The sequence below is a fragment of the Pinus tabuliformis genome, chromosome Q (assembly GCF_031772625.1).
Source record: "Pinus tabuliformis cultivar Carrire ecotype Pingquan chromosome Q, CPIR1, whole genome shotgun sequence".
In the NCBI taxonomy this organism is placed as follows: domain Eukaryota; kingdom Viridiplantae; phylum Streptophyta; class Pinopsida; order Pinales; family Pinaceae; genus Pinus; species Pinus tabuliformis.
This window is the reverse complement of record NC_142296.1, coordinates 362,508,347-362,532,687: the sequence shown is the minus strand read 5'-3', so window position 1 is coordinate 362,532,687 and position 24,341 is coordinate 362,508,347. Positions and strand designations below refer to the sequence as shown.

General features: G+C 39.6%; 1 protein-coding gene across 3 annotated transcripts in view; it reads right to left on the bottom strand.

The window, feature by feature from the left end:
- The window catches only part of LOC149219667 (protein unc-13 homolog), a 298,200-nt gene extending 276,694 nt beyond the window's left edge, over nucleotides 1–21,506 (bottom strand). Inside the window, exons 1-11 of one of the 3 annotated variants that reach the window (XM_089384442.1) lie at nucleotides 20,928–21,506; nucleotides 20,181–20,283; nucleotides 19,903–20,078; nucleotides 19,719–19,783; nucleotides 17,693–17,987; nucleotides 17,383–17,449; nucleotides 17,076–17,229; nucleotides 14,614–14,781; nucleotides 14,399–14,509; nucleotides 14,018–14,227; nucleotides 13,775–13,876 (exon numbers count right to left, since the gene is read on the bottom strand). In XM_089384442.1, coding sequence (XP_089240568.1) covers nucleotides 13,775–13,876; nucleotides 14,018–14,227; nucleotides 14,399–14,509; nucleotides 14,614–14,781; nucleotides 17,076–17,229; nucleotides 17,383–17,449; nucleotides 17,693–17,987; nucleotides 19,719–19,783; nucleotides 19,903–20,078; nucleotides 20,181–20,188 — 1,356 coding nt within the window. In that variant the 5' untranslated portion in view covers nucleotides 20,189–20,283; nucleotides 20,928–21,506. Of the gene's footprint in view, nucleotides 1–13,774; nucleotides 13,877–14,017; nucleotides 14,228–14,398; nucleotides 14,510–14,613; nucleotides 14,782–17,075; nucleotides 17,230–17,382; nucleotides 17,450–17,692; nucleotides 17,988–19,718; nucleotides 19,784–19,902; nucleotides 20,079–20,180; nucleotides 20,284–20,894 lie in introns of all 3 variants that reach the window. The other 2 variants (XM_089384441.1, XM_089384440.1) reach the window with 2 other exon arrangements.
- Nucleotides 21,507–24,341: the final 2,835 nt, after the last annotated feature.

Below are 24,341 nucleotides of genomic sequence, written 5' to 3'. Positions count from 1 at the left end.
TGCTCTTTCTCTGTTTTTCTTTGCATGTCCCCAACGAGGTGTTGTGCTCCTGTTTAAGTTCAAATCAGTGGTATCAAAGCGGTCTGCACTTTCTCTGTTTTTCTTTGCATGTCCCCAACGAGGTTGGGATATAAGGAGTTAGGGCTCGAACTGGTCGAACCTTTGCAAGATCAACCTCGCAAACCCCAACGGCCTCCCATGGCGAAAGAGAAGAAAGACGAGGGGGCAGGAGATCCTTTCAAAATCTTTCTCGAAGAAGCCCTCGAGCAACAAAGGAACGCGATGATGGACAACTTTGTCCAGATCCTTCAGCGACTACCCAAAGGCGACGCATCTCCTTCCAGCAGCCACTCTAGAAGCGCCACACCCTTTAAGGTACAAGTTAACTTTGACATCCCCATATTTGAAGGTCAAATAGATGCGGACGTTGTAGATAAATGGTTAAATCTGCTAGAAGGATATTTTTTTGTTCATGATTTTTCCAGTCGGGAAAATATTACTTTTTCACTTCTCAAAGTCGCCCCCCATGTCAAGGACTGGTGGGAAACCTACTGTGAGAAGAAGGACGAAAGTACACCATCACTATTTTCAGTCACACCCACTTAGAATTCGTTCTGGGACGCCAACAAGGAGCAGTACTACCCTGTCGGGAGTTATGAGGATAAATACATAAAGTGGACCACGTTGTGGCAAGGAAGGGACCAAGACGTGCAGGAGTTTACCAATGTTTTGCATACCCTTCGTACGAAGTGGGGTATTAAGGATTCTGAGCGACATTTGGTACTCAAGTACCACGACTATCTACACAGGTACATCCAGGACGAGATGGAGTTCTTGGACATATCCTCACTCGGCACGGCATACTGATACGCTATCAAGATTGGGCAGAAGTTTAAACAGAAGAAGCTAGACTTCGGATCTGTGAATCTAAAGGAAGAGAAAGTCGCCCCCAAACCACAGAGCAAAGGACAAAGCCAAGGCGGGGCAACCCAGGACAACCCGCTAAAGCCACAAGCAAAAAACAACACCATGAAGACAAAGAAGGACACGGAAAATGGTGTGAGTTCCATAAGAGCTCCACTCACAACACAAGTGAGTGTCTGGCCAAGCAGTCACTGGTGGCCAAGCTGAAGGCTTCCGAATCATTGAATCAGAACTCGACAAGGGGAATGACAAAGGGAAGCAGATCATTAATGTAGAGCCCAGTGCCACCATGGCCACCACCAAGATCCAAAAGAATGAGCTTGAAGATCCAGAGGAGGGGAAACCTTCCACTCGCAGATGTGGGTGAAGGGTTCTCTATTGCAGTTCATTGTCGACAGCGAGAGCCAAAAGAACCTCATTTCAGCAGAGGTCGTCAAGCGGTTGGCCCTACTGACTACAACACATTCGCAGTCGTACACCATCGGGTGGCTTCACCAAGGACGAGATCTCTGAGTCAGCCAGCAATGTCGCCTTCCCTACAGCATCAAGCCCTTCACAGATGAGGTACTGTGTGATGTTGTTCCTCTTGAAGTTTGTGATGTATTATTAGGACAACCATACTTGTAGAAGCGGCATGTTGTATATGAGTCTAGACCTCGCTCTATGATTATCACTTTGGGCAATAACTTGTACAGGATACCGGACGTAGCCCCGCCTACCGCCATCCCTTTGATCACTGCAAAGCAAGGTAGTAAGATCATTTCACAGACCAGGAAATTTATTTTCCCATGATTCGCCCTCAGGGAAAGAAGAAGATTGTGGCCATGGCTTCCAGACAGGGCTCTTCCGCACAGCAACAGCAGATGGACAAGGTCGTGGAGGAGTACAAGGACATTTTCGCCTCACCTACAAGGGTACCTCTGCACTATCAGGTCAAGCACTCCATCGATCTGACCCCGAGCACACTACTACCCAATGGACCGATCTATCGACGCTCTGTTTTGGAGAACGATGAGATCAAGAGGCAGATTCAGGAGTTGTTGCAGAAAGGGCACATCAGGCCAAGCTCATCACCCTGCGGGAGCTCAATTGTATTGGTACAAAAGGACATGCCCTGGAGAATCTGCATTGACTATCGGGCGCTGAACAAGATCATTGTCCGGAATAGGTACCCAATCCCACGGATTGATGACCTTCTAGACCAACTCAAAGGGGCCAAATATTTCAACAAGGCTGACTTGAAGTTCGGTTATCACCAGGTGCCTATCAAACCCTTAGATGTGTGGAAAACTACATTCAAATCCAAGGAGGGCCTTTCTGAATGGTTAGTCATGCCTTTCAAGTTGACGAATGCCCCCGCAACCTTCACGAGATTGATCGACGATATCTTGCGACCCTTCACCAATGCATTCATGGTGGTGTATTTAGATGACATCTTGATCTTCAGCCAAAGTTGGGAAGAGCACCTCCACCATATTCGACAGGTCCTCCAAACCCTACGACAACACAAGTTGTGTGCCAATTTGGAGAAATGCACTTTTAGTATGACCCAAGTTCAATATATGGGGTACGCCATTGATGAGCAGGGTGTGCATGTGGACCCAACCAAGATAGAAGTCATTCAGGATTGGCTAACCCCAATCACTCTAAGAGAGCTCCGCAGCTTTTTGGGTCTTCCCAATTTTACCACAGGTTCGTGTTGGGGTTCTCTCATATCACTTGGCCTTTAAGTCAAGTCACCAAGGGCAGAGCGAAAGCAAAGTTTTTTTGGTATGAAACCCAACAGAAGGCATTTGTTGAGTTGAAGCATCACCTCTGCTCTGCACCAGTGCTCACATTACCAGACCTGTAGCAACCATTTGAGATTGAGACAGATGCCTCCGACTATGCTATTGGTGCAGTTCTTACTCAACAGGGGCATCCAATGGCTTACCACAGTGAGACACTTTCAGACACAATCCAAAAGTATCCCACCTATGACAAAGAAATGTATTCCATTGTGCAGGCTTGTCGTCAATGGAAGCATTACATTCTAGGGAAGGAAACGGTCATCCACACAGACCACCGACCCCTGCAGTTCATACAAACACAAGGGATGTTGCAAAACGATCACCATTAGAAATGGCCCATATACCTGCAACAATTCCATTTGAACACTAAGTACAAGAAGGGCAGCACCAATAATGTTGCAGACTGCCTCAACCGACCACCAGTCATAGCATTTATCACTGTGCTCGATTCCTGTGGGCACGAGACTTCAGGGTGGCCGCATCTTTACAAGAGCGATCTAGAATTTGGCAACACATACCAGACACTCCTAGAAGGTAAGTAAGTTCCAAATTTTCTCCTCCAGGATGCACTGTTATGCCACCTGGGACACATTTGTGTTCCTTAGAGCGAGCGTGCCAAGATGATTTGGGAGGCACAATACAATCGGGTCCCTGGACATTTCGGAGTAGAGAAAACAGTGGCAGTACTGCAAAAGTATTTTTATTAGACCACCGTCAGGATGTTAGGAACTACATTAGATCTCGCACTGCCTATGCCATTGCCAAACCAACCATCAAGAAGCAAGGCTTATATACTCCTCTACCTACTCCTACTCGAACTTGGGAATCCACCTCCATGGACGACTACATGTCGGGCCTTCCTTCTACTAAGCACGGCAACAACTGCGTTTTTGTGGTCGTCGACAGATTCTCTAAAATGGCCATTATGGCGGCCTGCAAGAAGAGTATCACAACAAAGGCCATTGCTAAGCTCTTCTTTGAGCGAGTGTGGGTACATTTTGGGATCCCACGGTCCATTGTCTCAGACCGGGATAGCAAATTCCTAAGTGCATTTTGGTCAAGTCTCTGGTCGATGTTGGATACCAAACTTACTAAGTCCACGTCTTTCCACCCCCAAACTGATGGCCAAACAGAGGTCGTCAACAAGATGATCATACACATTATGCGCATGTACAACTCGAAGCACCCACACACATGGGATGCAATCCTTCCCTATGTCCAGCACAGCTACAACAGAGCTCTCCATAGCTCAAGGGGCCACAACCCCTTTCAAGTAGGGTTGAGACTTCAGCCATTATGTCCCATTAATGTGGCCATCCCATTTGCAACTCAAGGAGATTCGGCTCACATCCAGTCCGAAGTCGACAGGGCTAACAGCTTCATTGAGCGCATTCAACACATCCGCCAGTAGGTCCATGATATATTGGACAGAGCCAATGCTAAGTACAAGCAACACCATGATCAGCATCGAGCGTCGCAAAAGTTCCAGGTGGGCGAAAAAGTTTGGCTACATTGCAGAAAGAGCGCCTTGCTGGACCCCAACACAAGCTTCGCCATCTCCAATATGGACCACACACCATCACCAAGGTTGTAGGGGACAATGCCTTCATGCTCAGCATTCTACCATTCCTTGGTCTGCACCCAGTGTTCAATGTAAACTGCCTTCGGCCATGCTTTCCACCATTGATGGACACATCCAACATTGCAAAACAACTCACACCAACAGAGCTAAAACCAAACTACATGGAACAGGCCACAATTGATCAGATCATGGACACGCAGATCAAGAACACTCGCCAACAAAGGATCCAACAATATCAAGTTGTCAAAGCAGGCCAACTCCTTCACTAGGGCAAGTGGTTCACCAAGGACCAAGTTCAACAGAAATTTCCTCACTGAATGGAGGCTCTGCACGTAATGGGGACCATTGCTTCCTAAGGAGGGAGGACTGATCCAGGTGGATATTGGTGGCCACCCTCCTATTCCACCTAGACCTCCAATTGGTTTCATCTGTTTCCTTGTTTATTGCAGCATTTACTATTTTTAGCAGTTTTTTGGGTTCTAAACTTTCGGAGCAGTTTTGACCCCCTAAACGGCGTTTTTTTGAGGTCTGCAGCAGGCCCATAGCTATAGGCAGAGGCTTGCCCCAAATCATGTTGTACTCAGAGAGATATTTCCAACAAGGTATCGTACGTGCCAAACAGAGATAATATGACCAAGTTACAACCCCGGGAAGTTGGTTGCCCAACTAACCCCAACGAGGCCCACAAACTCTTGGCGTTCCATCTCCTAGGGTTAGGGTTTTGGTTGTTTAGGATTTTCCCTCCTTGTTCAATAATAAATAGGCCTTTGAGCCTCTTTGTAACACAATTCAGAGGCATGTAGTCGCCACATCTCTTCTCAGAGATAAGCTACCATCGCCTGAGCTAACTTATTTCCATTATGTTTGTAAGCATATTTCAGTATTTTGATATTAATGAAATGAAGTGTTATTTCTGTTGCATCTCTATATTTATGGTTATATCTATAATTTGTTGCATTCTTTTTTTTGAACTCCTATTGCAGACCCCAATCAATCTATTATGGACTCTATTAAAAGTGTGCCCAACCTAGAGTTGTTACTCATGGATACTTCAATGTACTTCAGTTAGACTTCACTTGCACTTCGATTCAGTTCATACACATGCTATTTTTTGTGTTTCTTGGTCCTAAATCCAATATTTTCTTGGAAAGGGGGTCATACCACTTGAGGAGTCATTCTTTCTATATTTGAGTTCAGTTGAGCTATTTATGACATAGAGATAAGGCACCCTATCTGCAAGGTTGGCTTTTACTTAATCCACTTCAATTAACGTCCACCTCAATTCAATTGAGTCCTCTTCATTTAGAGAGATCCAACATAAGTAGATAATTTTATTAATCTCCAACAAATGACCACAAAAGTAAGTCAATAGAACTATTGAGTACAATATCATCATTACAATGTGGGAGCTCAAAAGAGCTTCCTATTAAAGCAAAATGCAACATTGCAAAATACATAGTACTAATATAAGCTAAAACCTTAAGTTTGACCGTAAGGGTGGAAAGAGGCCCTGAAGTAGGAAGAAGAATGTACAAGTATATCCAAAATCCTAAATACAAAAAATGTAAGAATATCAAGGTTTGCTACATAATAATGAGATAACGTAAGAAAAGTTTATTAACATCCAATAAATGACCAAAAGTAGGTCAATGGGACTACTTGAAACATAAGTGTTGGTACAAAGTGGGAGTGCAAAAGCCACTCCTATCAAAGCATGAATTAGTGTTAGTATCCCAATGCTAAGAAGAAGAATAACAATGCTCTGGAGCGAAGCACAAAGTAGAGGGGGGATCCTCCTTTGAACTCAAAGCTCTGCTACCATCTGAGGCCAAAGGAAATGGATCTAATCTGGGGGATGTCTCTCTATCTACAAAAGTTGGCCCTCTATCAAAACTTGGTACAAGAGGTTTGCCTATCAATCTAGCGCGAGCTATCTTAAGACCTCTGATGACAACTCTGCATGGATTTCCCTGCTAAAGGTTTACCTCTCAAGGTCTAACATATCCAAGATCTATAATGGTGTTGCACTCTTCTTTCCTCTTGGTGCCCCTATCAAGGAGCACTTGAATAAAATTGTCAATAAAGGGGGGCAGGGAAGGGCAATGTGAACTCTACGCATTCAAGCCTCTCCAAAGTATAAGGCCAGGCACAACTAGACTAAATATCGAAAAAAGGTGGAGAGCAGGATATGGAGCTCCCTAAAAAAGTAATGGAACCAACCACGTATTTCATAATAATGGGGGCATTTGAAATTAAAGATCCCCTCTATCTCTATCCCTATAAATGGCAGATCTACCATAACCTATCCTCTTCTGGTCTTTGGTGCTTGGCTTCCACTCAAAGCTAATGACAGCCCACTCAAAACTAGCCTAGCGGAATATCGAGTCCATGCATCCCATGTCAAAGCATGCAACTGACTGCACTATGAGGATGTCTCTGAGCTCCAGGAAGTTCTCTGCATAAAAGGCCATATTAGGTCTCATATCCCTAGAGTTGGCAATCCAACTAACCTGGATACACTCCCTATAAATATCCTCCCAAATAATCCCACTCACCTCCTACTTATCAAGCAAGAGGAGGCCCAAAGAATCCAAAGAATGCTTAAACAAGGGAAGGCAATCTACTTGTTGAAATATGTAAGTAGGTTCGGTCTCCATAATGACATATGTAATCATGATTTTATGTATTTAATGAAAAGAGAAAAATAAATTTATTATTGTTATTCTTGAGGCATGGATTTTATGCTCAAGAGAAATTTATTCTTAGTTCAAGCACCCATCGAGTGCTTCTAGGTTTGTCATAAAGTCAATTGAATCATTGTCATGTATTGAAGACCCATTTGGGCATGTTACATAGTATAAAGAAAATTTATTTGAGTCAAAGTTGAGTCAAAAGACCCTCCAAGACCTCGTCATGGTGCAAAGATCAAGTCGGCCTACATGAAGGGACAAGTCGGCCAAAAGATATCAATTCGTACCACTCACAAGCCTATAAATAAGAAGGAACTTGACCTCATTTGAAGACTCATTCAAGCAAGTTCGATCTTCTCAAGATAGAAGTTGTAAAGGGCGAAAAAGAAGGAGAAGAACTAGATCGAAGTTTTTAGGCCTCTCTCTCTCGTGTTAGGATTTCTATATTTGTTGGGCAGGAGAATTTGTTGGGCAGAAGAATTTGTTGGGCAGGTCGAAGTTACAGAAGAATTTGTTGGGCAAGTCAAAGTTGTAGAAGAGTTTGTTGGGCAGGTCGAAGTTGCAAAAGAATTTGCTGGGAAGATCGAAATTCCAAAAGAATCTGTTGGGTAAGTCGAAATTGCAAAAGTTGTTGGAAGCAAGGTTTGACTTGGTCTTGAAGGGTCTTGGTCAAGGGTCATAGGTCTTGGAATTCTTCAATTGAAGTTCTATAAGAAGAGAAGAATTCTTGTGGGTTTTCCTCTCAGTTGGAGAGGTTTTGGCCCTGGATGATCGCCTACAGTCCTATTGTCTCATTGATTTTATTGTTTGGTAGTTGTTTGATGATAAAGAACACTAATAATAATCAAGTGTAAGAAGAAGCTAATCAAGTTAAGTAAAAATACATCACAAGCAATTATCAAAGTAAGAGAAATCACCTAACCTAGCTAATATACCAACTAACTGAAGGAAACAATAGACTTCTAAATACTAAACTATGCTCTCACAAAAGGTGAAACAAAATGCGCAATGACCTCCAAACATTGCTAGACAAGATATGGATATAGGTCTTCGCCTACCACCAACTCCGAAAATATTTAGCAGCAATCCAACAACTCTACTAATTTGAAGACAGTCTTGATCTAGAAGGCATGTGTTGCAAACAATATATGGATGATGCACTAGGGGACAGTCCTATTGCATTTGATGATGCAACAAAATAAGAGGGTCTAAACTCTTTTTGTATAGGCCCAATCTGACTTGCAAACTCAACCCCATACCTCTAAACCATACAAAATTGTGGGTCTAATGATGGAATTCATGAGGTCCAAATTGGATGAGATGTCCTAAAAACGATGTTGGAAACATTGTCTCCCTATAAGAGCAAGGGAAAATACCACTTTTTTACTCGACACTGGAGAGTCTGCCTCAACTCAAACCTATGCATGGAAAACTAACCTTCCGAATATGTTTGTTGGTAATCTCAAACACCACCCCTTGAAAGTAAAAGTGGAAACCTAAAAGGAACTTCTTCGAACAATTGAAGGTCATCACCTTGGTTTTCCCAAGGTTGATCGACAGCTCATAAAGGTAGCAAAACATCACAAGAGCATCCAATTATCTTTGTAGACCCTCAAGAGTGGAGAAGAAGAGCACATGATCAAAAAATAGGAGCATGGAGATCACAACATGATGGAGCAAACACATATCGCCTAGCTAGATGTGCTCTTGCAAAAGAGGCTTCCACTCATTTATGTGGATCACAAGTAATGTGGGTGAGTGGGGACAACCCTTCTTCACCTTGACGATGCTCCTAATGAAAGCAGGTAATTTATGGGTTATAAAATGGCAACCAAAGACTATCTCATAAAGTTGCATGATAGTGGCCATAAGAATATTATTCTATTTGAAACTCCAATGTCTCAAATCCTTTGAATCATGGCATCCTATGGAACTAAGTCAAAATATTTCTAAAAGTCTACAACACAACAATAGGCTTTTGGAAGAGCAATGTCTCACCTCCTCAATCATGGCCCATATAGTGAGGATATGATCCATCATCTAATATTTTGGCCTAAATCCCACTTGAATCCTACCTCAAAGGTTTCTCCTCTCAATCTCCTCAAATAACTTGACACTGAGGAAAGGAACTCATAAAGGCAACAATATAGGCATCCCAGTCTACATCAACAAAAACTATGGTGGTACGGAGGGGCCAAGGGTGTGGGGGGCAATCAACATTGAGGGAAAATGAGAGGAAGGTGTGGTCGGCTATAGATATTTTAGTTACAAAGAACTAGCAAATATACCAAACCATTTCCTAGTTGGCAAGGACATAGTCCAACACACTAAACCCTGCTCTGTAAGAGGGAACATGTGAAATTGACAAAATTAGGGAAACAAGGGATACGAATCAAAATCAGTAGATCATGGGATTCACCAAGATGCAAAAGGTGTTTCCCATAGGCTAAAAGGGGTACTAGGGCATCATCCAATGACCTATGCAAACCAACAAAGTCTATATCAATCTCTTGTAAGTAGAATGCATCCTCTAACCTCTCATAAAGGATAATTAGCTAGGTCCCAATATAGGTATTGAAGTCCCCTATAAGGATGACCTTCCCCCATTGCAAAGCAATGTATAATGACAATGTACAAGTCCTAGTACGAATCCCCATCAAAATCTCTATCCAGGGAAGAAACTGAGGTAGGTGGAAAGTAGCAAACTGGAAAATAAATATCCAAGGGATGGGAGAGACTCTAATAACCTGAATCCACATAAATTTAGCCTCATCCTCTATAACCATTACAATTGTGCCTTGAAAGCAATCATAGTAAAGACAAGCTATGCCTCACGACCCCAAACTTCCCTACTTATATTCTAAATAGAAATGATATCTTTTAATGAATATTTTGAGATAGTCTTAATGGGGCTCCATGGGTATTTGTCAGAAGATAATATTTAAAAGTCAAGTGAATCATAAACAACACCAAAGAAGGCCCAAAGGACCCCGTTACAATTCTAACATCCTATAGTAATCCCTGACACCCCCTTCTTCCCCTTCTTGACCTATCATATTGAGAATCTAGGATGAATCCACTCTACAGGAGGTCACTCCTAGATGACAAACCTAAGATGACGGATGACCAACAACTTCCTTGTCTGCCATGTTGCTCTTACTTGTTCTCTATCTCCCCTAGTATCCAAGGCCAAATGAAATAAACTATGTATAGAAGATCGTCTAAAGAAGGGTCTAGAATATCTGAATTGCATAGTGTCACAACTTGGAAAAAGCAACCTACCATTAAGATGTGGGATAACATATTTGATCACTAGTGTGACATTTGCAACGACAATGCTAATGGGGTATTTCAAAAGTAGAGATGGTCCCCTGCAACCTCACTAATCTAGGATCAGAAGCAAGATTACTATCAATTGATCACTTGGAACCCCTAGCAGATAGGTGCACTGTAAAAAGTGAAGTGATAGTCCTAGTGGAGATTGGTCTAGTGAGTGCCTAGAGAAACTGGGAATGGAATCCCAGGACCTCCCTCACATCTCGAGCCAAGAATCTTTGTTCAAGATAACGAAAGAGACTATTAAAGATCTATTACTCCCTGAATAGATAATGGATATGCCCTTAGATCTTGTACTATGTGAAGCAATCGAATATGAAGTTCTCCCTTGTCCCTACCAATTAGAGATGGAACAACTAGCAAATCTTGTCCCACACAATAGATCTTGTCACAAATAAAGTTGGTGCTCATCCTCCACCCAAAGTCTAAGTGCATTTTGAACCCACTCAAAATCGATCAAAAGGAATGCACAGACCATGCATTTAGTGATTCCATATGTACAAAGGTCGAACAATGAGGTTGTCTGTCAACTCCATGAAGTTCTTTGCTTATAGGGCTATCTTCAAGCATAACCCACCCAATGGGTCTGTCCAAGTGACTTGTATGCACAACATGTAAATGTCATCAAAGGCAATCTCTCTCAACTCCTATGTAATAGGTAAGAGGTGGCTAGGTGCGTCAAAAGAGTAATTGAATAAAGGTATGTAATCCATCAAAATACCCACAGACTCCCAAAGAAATAAGAACAGTACAAACCAACAAAGTGCCCACCTAGGGGGGTTGACCCAAAAAATTGACTCTAATGAGCAATAGCTCTGATATTATTACCGATCTCAACCCACCTTTGAGTTCGCAAAACTTCAAACTATTGGATATTAGAGTACCTTGAAAAGTGTCACACAAAGCACCATTAATGGCAACATTAAGCATACAAGATATTGCGACATGCTGAGAAGGTATAGTACAATAGTTCATACAATAGCCTTCATGATAATAACAACATAACACCCTCCTTCAGCAAATTCCATACAATGGTGAATAAGGGCATAGGAGCATTTATGAAGGAGAAAGAGATAAAAAGCACAAACATGCTTTGGAATGCATTTGCCATACTCAATTTAGTTCTAATTTATATGTTTTTTATGTTTTGCAATTTAGTTTTATTTCTAAGATTGCTTGAGTTACTAGTTGCATGCACAATTCATTAGGGTACTTTGCATGTGGAAATTTTCCAACAATAAATGAGGTGCAAATCACTAGAAGAGAGATGTGTGCATTCATACCTACACTCTCTTCTAGTGGGCACACTTTCTTCCTAAGTTGCTTCATACAGGGAAACGGGTATGCGTTTTCGAAATGGAAACGCACTGGAAATGTGACCCCACAAAAAATTTGGAAACGGGGATATATATATATATATATAGAGAGAGAGAGAGAGAGAGAGAGAGCACATTATATTGGAACATGGAAAGAAATCATTATGAATAAATGAGCAAGAACATTTAATGACAAGCAATGGTCCAGTATCTCTTATATTGGGATCCTAGTCATTAGTATCACCCTTTGTCTCTACCTCAATCCTCTAGGGACATCAGTCAACACCACCCAATTTTGATACCTAATCCAAGCTTTAAAATATGCTATGAAAAGCCTAGCATGCCATTCAATGATTTTACTATTTAGTTTGAGTGAAAGATACATTTTTGCTAAGGCCATGACAGAGGAGTCCAAGTTCCAACAAGCAAAAACATTAACATCGAGGTACATAAAGGACTTGGTGCTCTTGAATAACTACCAATACCATACCTTCATACATGATAGAATCTAATGAAAATAATCCTAAAATTCTAGAAACAGTTAAGTCTGCTAGATTTTGAATAGGATATGAAATTCTACTTTCTCCATGTGAAGACTGATGAGGTTGGAAACACTCTCAAACACCCTGAAACAATTAGTGGTAATGTTAAAAATTTAAGTAAAAGTTCTTTTACTTTAAGAATTCAACAATTCTATTAATTAATAACATTTTGGTGCAAACTGAGAGTGACAACCTTTAAAGAAAAATTTCTGGTCTTAGAGGTTTCTCGATGTCTCATCAATTCATAATTAACCTTTGATTAGACAATAAAACCAAAAATGTGGATACCAACGATTAAATCAAGGCAAAATCAGACAAATTTCATTTGGAAATGCATTGTACAGACGTTGAAACGTGTTTCAGTTTGTATGAAACACATTTCTGACATGTGAAATGTGTTTCATATGAACTGAAACATGTTCAGTCAAGTTTCCGAATTAAATGCGGCTGAAACACAAGGGGGGCCCAAGTTTCCTGCGACATAGCTTTCTTCAGAAAAAATCTTTCATACAGGTTGAAGCCATTAATCTCAAGGCCAGGAATAGATCTAGGGTTTTGGTATATTTCAGTTAAGACAACGTCATGCATGTGTCCAAATTCATTGTGCTTTCTAGTATATAGAGAAGGAAAGCCGCAAGCGTATAGGTTTTATTTCATTCAATTTCTCAGAGTGGGAAGTAGTGAGTGAAGTAACTGAAGTTCATTCAGTTTTTGAGAGTGGGAAGTAGTAAGTGAAGGGTGCAGTTTGAAGCTTTCCATGTATTTCCTATTTTCAACAGTAATAAACAGTGATGTGAATTTAGTTTTAGATATGTGCACGTGTTGCTACTTTCTTAAGCGTGATGTGTTCCAATTCCTAGTAAAAATCAAATTGCAATTTCGACAGAGATTTTAGTTTTTTTATTTGCTAAGTAGGTTTGAAATTAAACTAATATTATTACCATCTTCGTTGACATCTCTTATAAATGAAGTCAGAGACATTATTTCTTGACCCTTGATGAATGAAGCCAAAAGGATCACATCATCAGCGAAAAGAAGAATAGGAATGAAAACTTGGTGGAGAAGGCACCCATTGTTGTCATGCATATGCCCAATAAGGCAAAACTCCAACTCATTGATGTAAATCCCAACCAAGGTGAGGGATAGTGGACACCCTTGCTTGACCCAAATAGTGCTCTTGATAAACTGTGTGTGCTACATGGAGACAACCCAGGACAGACTCATACAAGCACTTGATTGCTACCTAGATAATCTCGAAAATACCAATGTCTCTAATCCTCGAGAATAGGCCTGTTTGAATGTGGGAAGTGGCTTGGATCAGGTATATAACTTTTAAATATCACATGAGCCTCTGAGATGCTAATAGGCATGCTATAAGTGCCAAAGGTGTTTTCTCCATAAATAAAAGCTACAAAAGGTAGGAAAAGTTAATACATGAGCTCCTATGATAACAGTTTTCAAGAAACTAAAGAATCTGAGTCTATTATTTTATTGCACATATGATGGTACTCAATGTACAAAAATGGTTGCTCTCTCCCAGCAATTGGGATAGCCACAAATGAAACACGCAGATTTAGATTGACTCTAAATATACCTGCCGAAACAGTACCCATGTATAGCACATATCATGGACAGTTTGAGTAATGCCCAAGATTCGCCATGTTGACTTCAGGAGCTCAAGGATTCCTTCTGCTTCCTGGTAAATTGCAAAATAATTTTAATACACACTAAATATTCATTACCATAATAATGCTGTGGACAAATACTGATCCGGCTAGGAATTTCTTTGCCAAATTTTATCAAAACAAGAATCCACAAGTAAATGTTTACAACGAACCTCAAGTAGGTTCCCTTCATCCAGAATATCAAACACACTACACAACAACTTCTCATATAGCTGAACATTCAGATGATAACCATCTGCCCAGTGGCAGATTTCACCTGACACGTCAACTCTTGTAGGTCTTCCAACAAGTTCAACAGCAACTCTTCTCAAAGCCCTTAAAGCTTCCGCCCGCTGAGCTGAACCCGCTGAATAAGGAAGCCCCTAAGATCATGAATGAAAAAGAATCCTCGTTATGGTTTCAAAGTAATTGAAACACAAATGGATCACAAAATTTGTACTGCCAAATGTTGGTTTAAAATTGAGGCCGATTCTCATTTGATACTTTAATTAATGAAAAACATTCAGGGAGAGTTACCTCTCATAAGCATGTACCTCAGCTTCTTCAATCTTCACTAAGAGAGATCTGAATTCAACTTCCATACCCTCAGAAGCCTTAAGTCCAAATGCAGGATGATTTAGAAGCCCTTCTTCCAAAACTTTTATCTAAAACAAATAAAAAGACAAGCAAGAGTTTAACACTGTACCACGATAACAACCCTGAGTAAAAATAATCCATGAGGTGCAACTACTCTAAACCTGTATACCACCTGTCGCTTTTGCCACCGTAAATATGACCTTTTGTCAGAGAACTCAGCCAGTGATATGCTGCACAAAAGCTCTAAAGGGACCAAAAGAGTATCCATTCTGTTGGACACTCTACCTACTGCAGCAGAAAGTAAACCCTCTCTTGTTCGTATATCCATTGTTTCTGAAATCTGTAAGTAAACAACCACATTGTTTTCAAATAAGCAGTCCTGTTCACATAGGCAAAATCTGGCAGATAAACACACAGCTTTTGATCTGCAGTAAATGGTATTACTTCATCTCATAAATGATGACAAAAGAAAATAGTAAAGTTTCACATAAAAGTTCAGCTACAGTTGAAAATGCAATAAACCCTGTAACAAAATGCTTCAAAGAAAATTGAATTGAGAATCTTACTGAAGCCCTTGGAAAGACACGAGTAAAGTCAAAATAGCTAAGTTCATGTGAAACACTCTTACTTATGGTATCCCATCTAAGAAAAGTTGACTTCGAAGTTATAAAATATAGAGCATAAATGCATGCCAATTACTTCCAGTTTGCATTATAAGGAGTATCAGTAAAAACACTCAACCAAGTGCACTCATCAGAAATATGTCAATGCTCTATCAGATATTATATTTGCAACAAAATGAAAATAGAAGCATGAAATATCATTCAAAGTTGTAGTTCTCTTCTATTGGGGATTGCTAATATAATATAGATGAGTAAGGGATCAAACTCTCAATAATTGGTTTCTAATCAACTATTTCAGTATTTGCTTCATAACCTCTAAACTCTTCTGTATGTTACTGATATTAGGGAGTACCCACACACATGAGCATTTTCCTACAGATTAATGGTAACTGAACTCTTTGCTGAACAGACATGGGATGTGCATGTGGCTTTCAACTTTCTTTAAATGTCTAATAAAATAGTTGGTTGACCAGAAAAGCATTTTAACATCTTCAGCGGTAGATTCTGATCATATTACACACATGCTGTATTTAGATTTGGAAAACAGTTTCTACAATTCGTCTTGATATCACTGTACAGGATAGGCTGAAGTAAAGCAAGTTTCTGTTTTTAGTTAACAAGGTAGTTACAATAATCTGGCTATAATCACTTATAACTTCAAAATGTACTTTTTCAGATTGAAAAGTTGAGAGCCATGAATATTTCTTTATTATGAGGTCCTAGGAGGTCATCACAATGCATTACTATATGATTTTTACTCAGAGATCAATCTGCACTATGAAAGTGTCAACGGTGCATCCTGACAGATAAGGTGTCATGGACAGATTCTCCTGAACAAAATTGCATTAATACATATGAAAAATAGGTGCTCAATCAAGGAACTTCAGAATTTCTCCTTCTTGAAAAAAGAAGATGAATCCATTAAAACATCAAAAATAGATGGAAAAGGTATGTTAATTTGTGAAGAGACTCTTCTATGGTCTACCTAGATAAGGCTTTGGGACAAGTCCCACTTCTTTTGTGATTTAATTCAACATGAATACAATAAATTGATAGGTATTAGGATTCAGTAAAGCATTGCAATAGAGACTTGGCATGCCAAAAATTGAACTGTGAACATTGAATGATTTGTGAGTGTATATTTCCACAGCCAGTAGTCATGTCGATATAAGTTTCTGGATATATGCTGTGGGCCAATTTACTGATGTCCTACGTTTCAAGTGGTCTCACCACCCATCATCAGGGGTGGATGGGTGGTGAGACCACTCTAAACGTAGGACATCAGTAAACTCGCACACCGCATATATCCAGAAACTTATATCAACATTGAAAGACGTTTTTTGCACATACAGCGTAGCCTTTGTTTCCAGTTTACTGGAACTTTGGATGCAGTCTTTTTGAAGACTACAACTTCCTCCCATGGTTAAGATATTTTTGTCCTATTGCAAATAGGTCAAAGTGATAATGCAAGTGTTTAATCTTTCTTAGCAAGTTAACAAGTCAGCATAGACACAAACTAAACAACTCCGTTAATCAGGCATTTATAGATGCATATTGTGCAACCACTTAGTCAAGATTGTCTAGAAAAAGAATGGTAAGAAAATGCATTGGTGGAGACTTAATTAAAAATCACATATGCCGGGAATGTCACGGCTACGAATATAAACAAGCAAAATTCAAATACAATAGCCAAAATAAAATTAAGGCCATAGAACAAAAAGAAAGATGCAAACTTGAAAGACATTTTGCACAAACCAAAGTATTATTATCATGATTGTGCTCATGCAATAAATAACTTTGGAAAGGTAAAGATTTAGTCAAACAGATATTTTGCAAAAACCACAGTATGATTTGCCTAATGATCATGATTGTGATCTTGCAATAAATCCCTTTTATAAAACCATGCGAAAGCACATCCTTAGCACTGTACATCCTTCAAGGCACAAAGTAATCACACCACACCACCACTCACATCAATGCAAGCAAATAAACAAGATATCATGTCACTTGCCTGCATTTGTACACGCATGGTATTGAGTAATCCGGTTAGGCCTGTTGCTCGTTGAGGCTGAGGCTTATGCTTCCCACTCTTGCTACCAGTGAGCTTCCTCATAAACTTTGATTTTTTCTCTTTTTTATTTTCCTTGTTTGGAAGTATAAGACCACTGCTTGGGTTAAAAGTAAATGCCAGCAAGTAAGATTGATTACACCAGACATAGTTGGACAGCAAGATAAGTGTCCAATGTCTCTTATAAATTTTTACCTAACTTGAAATACAATCATGTAAAGCATAAAAAACTGCCAAAAGAATCCCTTACCCAGCAGCCCCAACAGATGCTAGCAATACTTCATAAGCTGTTTCCCGAAGATCATCACTTGATAAACCTGCACAATCAAGAAGATATATCTCCTTAGACTTTCTCAAGTTTCAATGCTATTATCAGCCCACCTGTTAAATTCCTTCAATCCATTCCATGACTTGTTTGTAAAACGAATATTGGCAGTCTACATCTCAATTAAACAAATCAATTACCACATATCATGGCATTATTTGACTTATTCCGCATGCTGTACTGACTAATATGAAACAAAACACAAAAGGGAACAAGCAAAACATCTTTAGACTACCTGATTTAAAAGTTGGCAACTCTAATACAAGATCTGTGATATCATTGAACTGGCGCCTTGAGACACATTCTGCTATTGAATCTTCATCTTCATCTTCATCTTCAAAATCATCAATATCCTCTTCCACAGAAAATTGCTGTGAAGGAGTAGAGTATAGAGGAGAATAAATTTTTGGGAGGTTTGTAGGCTTTGTTGGTGTACTGACTGCAAGTGGAGGTGGTCTCCGCTGAGGTGGTGGTCCAGATAACTCGGGATTTGAGACCAGAAGGTACTTTGCCCCTAACTTAGAACCAGTCTGCATGTGCCAATCATAAGATGTTTAGGCCGGCATAACCCCTCAGAAAATACTACTGCTCTCTATATATTTTTACCAGGATAGTAGAGGTAACTAAGTACTTAATTTGGTATTATAGAGCAAGAAAAGTATTAATATCTTGAATTCTCAGTTCTCCAAAGTCACTTTGTGTTCCTATTAAAAAAAGTCACCACTGAAATTTCAAATGTATCAATAAAGAGTACAGATGGGGGACCATCATTGGCAACCATGACAGTCAACCTTATTGGCTTCGTCAAAAGGATTTCATTGTGCAATGGACTTAGAATAAAATTGCTTTAACCTGTAGGAAATAAAAGCCCTAACTGTTTCCAGCCCAATATGCATCATATTAAATGTTTGTCTTATCAGAAACTTTCAAGTTATCAACATGAGAATTGAGGTACATGGTGTATTTTCAGTTCCTGGATAATCCAAGATGGATAGGTACATGAGAGATAGTCCTTGGTGGATTTGCACAGTTGAGAAAGCTTGCTCAGTGTATGCCTGACCTCAAAATGGTTGTTGGCTTAAGAGTTTTTCCCTTAGGCATCGAATTTCTCGTGGCAATTTGGTGCATGCCCTTCACTGGGACCCCATGGAGATCCAATTGCTTGGAGAGCGCCCATGGGATGAGGAGCATTGTGTGGCTTGGACGAGATCATCAAAGATTAGTTGGCATGTGGTAGCTTGGATTTTTGTTCAAAGGATTGGAGATGGTTCAAGGACGCCTAGGGCTTCAATAGTATTTTTGCAAGGCCAGCTGACCCAATTTATTACATTGCTTACGAGGATCAATGGAGTCCATGGAGGCTTGTGATGAAGGGATGCAGACTTGCCTTGGTAGCTACATCACCTTGGAGCCATTATTGTGCATAACATCAACATGGAGCATCCCACTTATGTTGGACTACAAGTGCTCATTATAGATTATTTGTAAGGGCTAAGGCCAACATTGTATTGTTGGCCTCCCTTACCTCTCATATGGCTGCTCTGTGGTGGAAAATCCAGGTTCATTACAAGTTCAGTGTCATGCATTATCCACTGACAAAGAATATTGGATTGGGAATATACGACACTAATTGCCCTGTATAATACAAAGTATCATCATCAAGGAGATTCCATTGTATAAACACAGCCCTGGCTAAGATTGGCTAGCACCACATGACAGAAAAACAATAGAAACACAGCTGAAGAAAATATATTTGGCACCAAAGCTAAGGCATTGAAATCAAACCTACAAGGGTATAGTGTGTACAGAACATCTGATAATAAAATAAACCACCTTGTAACTCTGAAAGCAAGCTCAGTTTAGTTAACATTGCAAAAATGACCTATCTGGAATAATTTTTTATGTCATGTACATTTTAACTTAGCTACAACTGTTAAAGCTGGCTCAATTATGTAGGGCAAAGGTTGATGACATAGAATCTGAGATCAGAGTGGACATGGAAAATAACTGATATTAGATTAGATTGTCAATTGCTATCAACTGCCAATTAAATCAAATACATGGAAGTTGGATGTGACAACTGTTAAAGCTGGCTCAATTATGTAGGGCAAAGGTTGATGACATAGAACCTGAGATCAGAGTGGACATGGAAAATAACTGATATTAGATTAGATTGTCAATTGCTATCAACTGCCAATTAAATCAAATACATGGAAGTTGGATGTGACCACAGGTCTGTATGCAACAGCTCGGGTCCTCACCATAAGGGGAAATTTCAGATCATCATAGTACTTCCTGACAGCTTCTGAAAGATCTAATGCTCCACCTGCATTTGTAAGTATCTTGTCAACTAAAAGTACCGAATTAACTGTCCACTTGCAAATAGACCACATTAAAGAGCAATCTCTGAAAAAATAAACAGCTTCGGTGTGGTAAAAAGCTTACCTTTCTTTGCACATTGAAGGACATAATCAACACTAACTTGGTCCAAGTCTACATCGTCCAGCGAAACAGTCCCAGGCTGTGTTATAATTCTCTCAATTATCCCTGCTGTTAAAATAAACCTAAGCAGTTCCTGCCGGTCGCGGCGATAACGCTGCAACAACTCCACTTCTGACTGCCTGGAAAATGCAATTCGTAATTTCGTATTATTCAACAGTATGCTTAAAGATATTGGATACCTTGTTCGCAAGCAGGTGGGAGCAAAGATAAGCCATACTTACCTCCTCATGATTCACAGGGTTTACTTCCTGAAGAAGAAAAGAGAGAGTCAAAATGCCCCGTGATTAAAAGCTACAGCTCCGCCGATTTGCATCGATTTAATATCTAGATCAATATGATAAATACAGAGAGTTTGTCAATAATGTGCTTGAAACTGTCAAGCTTATTCAAAGGCCAAAGCAAAATAGACATAGCACAAGACGAAAAGGAAAGCTACCTCTAAAAATGAAGAAAAACAGAAATATTGCATGCGAAAAATGAATTTCACTTCCAGCCAGCCCTTGCATATAATCATTTCTCTATTTTTGTGTTAAATTCACAACCATATGACAGTGAAATGTTTAAGAAATCTCTTTTTTCCGAAGCTTCTAGAACTGTTTAAAACATAAAACCTATCCTTCAACCTTTATGCTATGTATTCACTTCCTATTCTGTTGAATTTCAATTCTCTTCATACTTGTTGCTATCTTCCACTTTAATTTCAGGAATAAAGCTTAACGGCTTCATCGCCAAAAAAGAATCAAAATGAAACACTTAGTCTTTAATATTACATTAATTTTAACTGAAATTCCTTTGTTACATTAATTATAAAGGATCTCAGCTAAAAATATCCAAAACCGAGAGGCCTTCAGAAGAACGACGAGCCCATTCATACAGGACAGTTGCCGGTCTTAAATAACTAAAATAAAGGACCTTCACCAGTGCAAGCAACTTACGGAAAGGATCATTCATCAGTGCAAGCAACTTACAGAAAGGATTAATCACTGTTGCAGGTAGCCAACAGAACTGTAAATAATCTCGGAAAAACATGAAAAGCCTTTATTCTCCGGCAATCAATCATTGATATTGTGTGAATTTAAACCTAAGCTTGTGCAGAGGAGACCTATAAACCTAATACGCCAGGACATTTAATAACGTGAGGAATAAAGAGTCGAGCAAATCCTCTTCGGCTCCATCCGCAAATTCCTTAAGCTGAGCCGACTATCTGGCTCTTCCCAAGGAAGGGAGAAAAAAGATGGAAGCAAAGAAAATCTTTAGATTATGTACTGGGCAGTGGGCAGCCTTCGGTATCCTCCGCCGACTTTCGCCTTCTGACGGGAATAAAGAGTGTCTCAGCGACTAATTCTTCTCGGCGATATTTGCCACATTCCGGCGGCCACGGCCTCGAGGATGGAATATCGGTCGACGGCGAAGTTCCCGGCGGACAATCGGCTCCTAAAGAGAAAAGATGTCCACTGAAATTACGGGCTGTGTAGGCCACTCCACTCTCCATGTGTACAGAGGTCTCGTCTCGGGTTTGAGTTTGGCCAACCCAGGAACAAGGGAGCACATTTTCCGTTACCGTTGGTGGTGGTGTTTTCTTCGAAAGTTTCTTGTTTTGAATTTTTTCGTTGGTTGCGTGTTCCTGTTCATAACCGCGTTTCGGATAATTCCGTGGTTCGCGAAATCGCCCAAAAAGTCAACAAGTAGCGTCGTAAAGTCGTCTGGGTGGCTTGATATATTGAAATATTTTAGTAGACCGTTTCCGAGAGGGATAAAATTGTAATATAGAACAACAAACTAGATATTTTACGGGTATTTTTTGGAAAATAAAATATGGGATTATGACCATTAGAGATGGCTGTGTAATGACAGGATCCAAATTATTGACTTGGTCTTATATTAAATTTTTAGTTAAATGTCATCCGCATATCATTTATTCCAATGACACTATTTTTAACTTTTTATTTTTTTCCTTTCATTTTTCAACCATCTTAACTTTATCTTTAACTTAAAAAATAAAAGAGTTGAATAACAAGCATAATTAAAGTAAAGATTACTTTCAATCATTGATTAGCAAGCAATGGATTACTTAGTAGTTAGTTTTTCTTGTTTGTATCGGAAAATTTGAACAATATTTTTTTCCTTTCATTTTTCAACCATCTTAACTTTATCTTTAACTTAAAAAATAAAAGAGTTGAATAACAAGCATAATTAAAGATTACTTTCAATCATTGATTAGCAAGCAAGGATTACTTAGTAGTTAGTTTTTCTTGTTTGTATCGAAAAATTGAACAATAAGTATAATTTATTTAGCAGATAGTTTTATTATTATTTCAAATAGAAGAAATTAAATTAATATATTTTATTTAAACTAATTTAATGAAAGTGAGTAGTTAATATATTTTTATTTAAGATTTATTAATGATGTACTAGTGTTGTGAGTATGTATCAATGAATTTAAGATGGTTGAAATTAAGTTTAGCTATTAAATAATTTTAGCATAATAAATATTTCTCACTTGTGACTATATAATTGAAGAGAAATCGAATTGGTATTAATATCCCTTTGCAATGTTAAAACTGAAGAGAAATCGAATTGGTATTAATGTTCCTTTACAATGTCAAAGCTGAAGAGAAATCGAATTGGTATTAATGTTCCCTTGCAATGCTAAAACTAGTGTATTACTGTTAGGTAAATTAGATTCGAGGAAAGAGTCCAAGTTGATTGGATCAATTTGGGCCCATGGTTTGTTAGTTGCTCATGGTAATTTATTTGTGGATTACATGTAATGGGACCTTTAATGCTAGGGAGGTGAGTGGTGAAGGCTGACTTGGCCGTTGCCTAGGGTTTTGACCAAGGACTAATGGAATTCCATCAACTAAGTTTTTCCTTGGAGTTGGGGTTTTCCCAAGATAAACATGGTGTTAATGTTTATGGTTTGTGTTTGTTGTTGAATAATTTAATTGTTTATCTCGTTAAATAATTTATTTCTCTCGGTAATTCTACATTTGGTATTAGAGCCAAATGTTGGCTTCAGGGGGGACGCCCCTATTGCCAAGGGTTTGTTTGCCCTTGTGGATGGAGAGATCAACACAGAGTCTGCACAAAACTGACCGCAAATCAAGAAAGCAGCATGGACCACCCATGTGAACCGCGGTGAGAAGAGTTGGTGTCCAAAATTAAGGAGAACATCACCGCGATGAAGACGGGAAAAAATGTCGGAGCAACAAAAAAAATATTATAATGGAGTCAAAATTATTGCAGGTAAATGGACATATTGTTGTAAGACCTATTAAGGCATATTTACCCCTGGGAAATTGTCGATAAAGTATGGTGTTAGACCTAGGTGATAGGGGTCATGTCATGTTAATAGACACCCTAGGTATAAACTTTGAGGGGGGGGGGGGCAAGGGCTAGAGTGAGTGGGGATGGCTCACTTGCCTATTTGGCTAAATTTAGCCAAGGAAACCCAAAGTCAAGGTTTAAGGGGGGATTGTTAAGTAACTTGACTCAAGGAAAGAGTCAAAGTTGATTGGGTCAATTTGGGCCCATGGTTTTTTGGTTGCCCATGGATTGTGTGTAATGGAGCCTTTGAAAGGCTTGGAATACTTCATTGTAATAGTGTCAGGGAGATGAGTTGTGAAGGCTCACTTGGTCGACTTGCCTAGGGTTTTGGCTAAGGACTAATGGAATTCCATTAGTTGGGTTTTTCCTTGGAGTTTGGGTTTTCCCATATAAACACGGTGTTAGCATTTATGGTTTGTGTTTGTTGTTGAATAATTTAATTATTTCTCTCAGTAATTATACAATTAGCCTTGTCATGATAAGACGAAGCTTCGTTCCAAGAAAAATTAACATGCTTTAGAATAGGAGAAGGGAACCCTTAAGGGAATTGCATATGAACATATAAACAAGGGCAAAAAGGAGAATATATTATTTTCAACATCATAGGAAATAAGACAATAGAGTCATAATTGAAATATGAACTTGTTGACGGTGCTGGACCCGCCAACATGTCAGGGGATCTCCCCGGTAAAAAGTCCCAACTAGACCTCAGACGTTTGGTGTAGGAATCCCAGCAGTGGGCCGTATGGTATCGCCTTGACCGCGGTTGCGTGCAGAAGCAAGTAAGATGTCCCTGTTGGTAGCAAGGGTGTGACATACGCAGCAAGCCAAGGAAGATGCATGAACGGCTCTAACACATGGAAAGTGAGGTGAGTGCGCCCCTTGGAAACCTGTGGAAGCACGCGGCTTGGAAGGGAACACACGAGAGAAGATGCATCACAAACTGGAAAGCAAGTAAGATAGCAATCCAAAGTGATGGTTAAACCAACAGCATATCTCAGTAAGATTCATACATACTTATACAGAAAGAGTCCATACATGCATGCGTAAGAAAA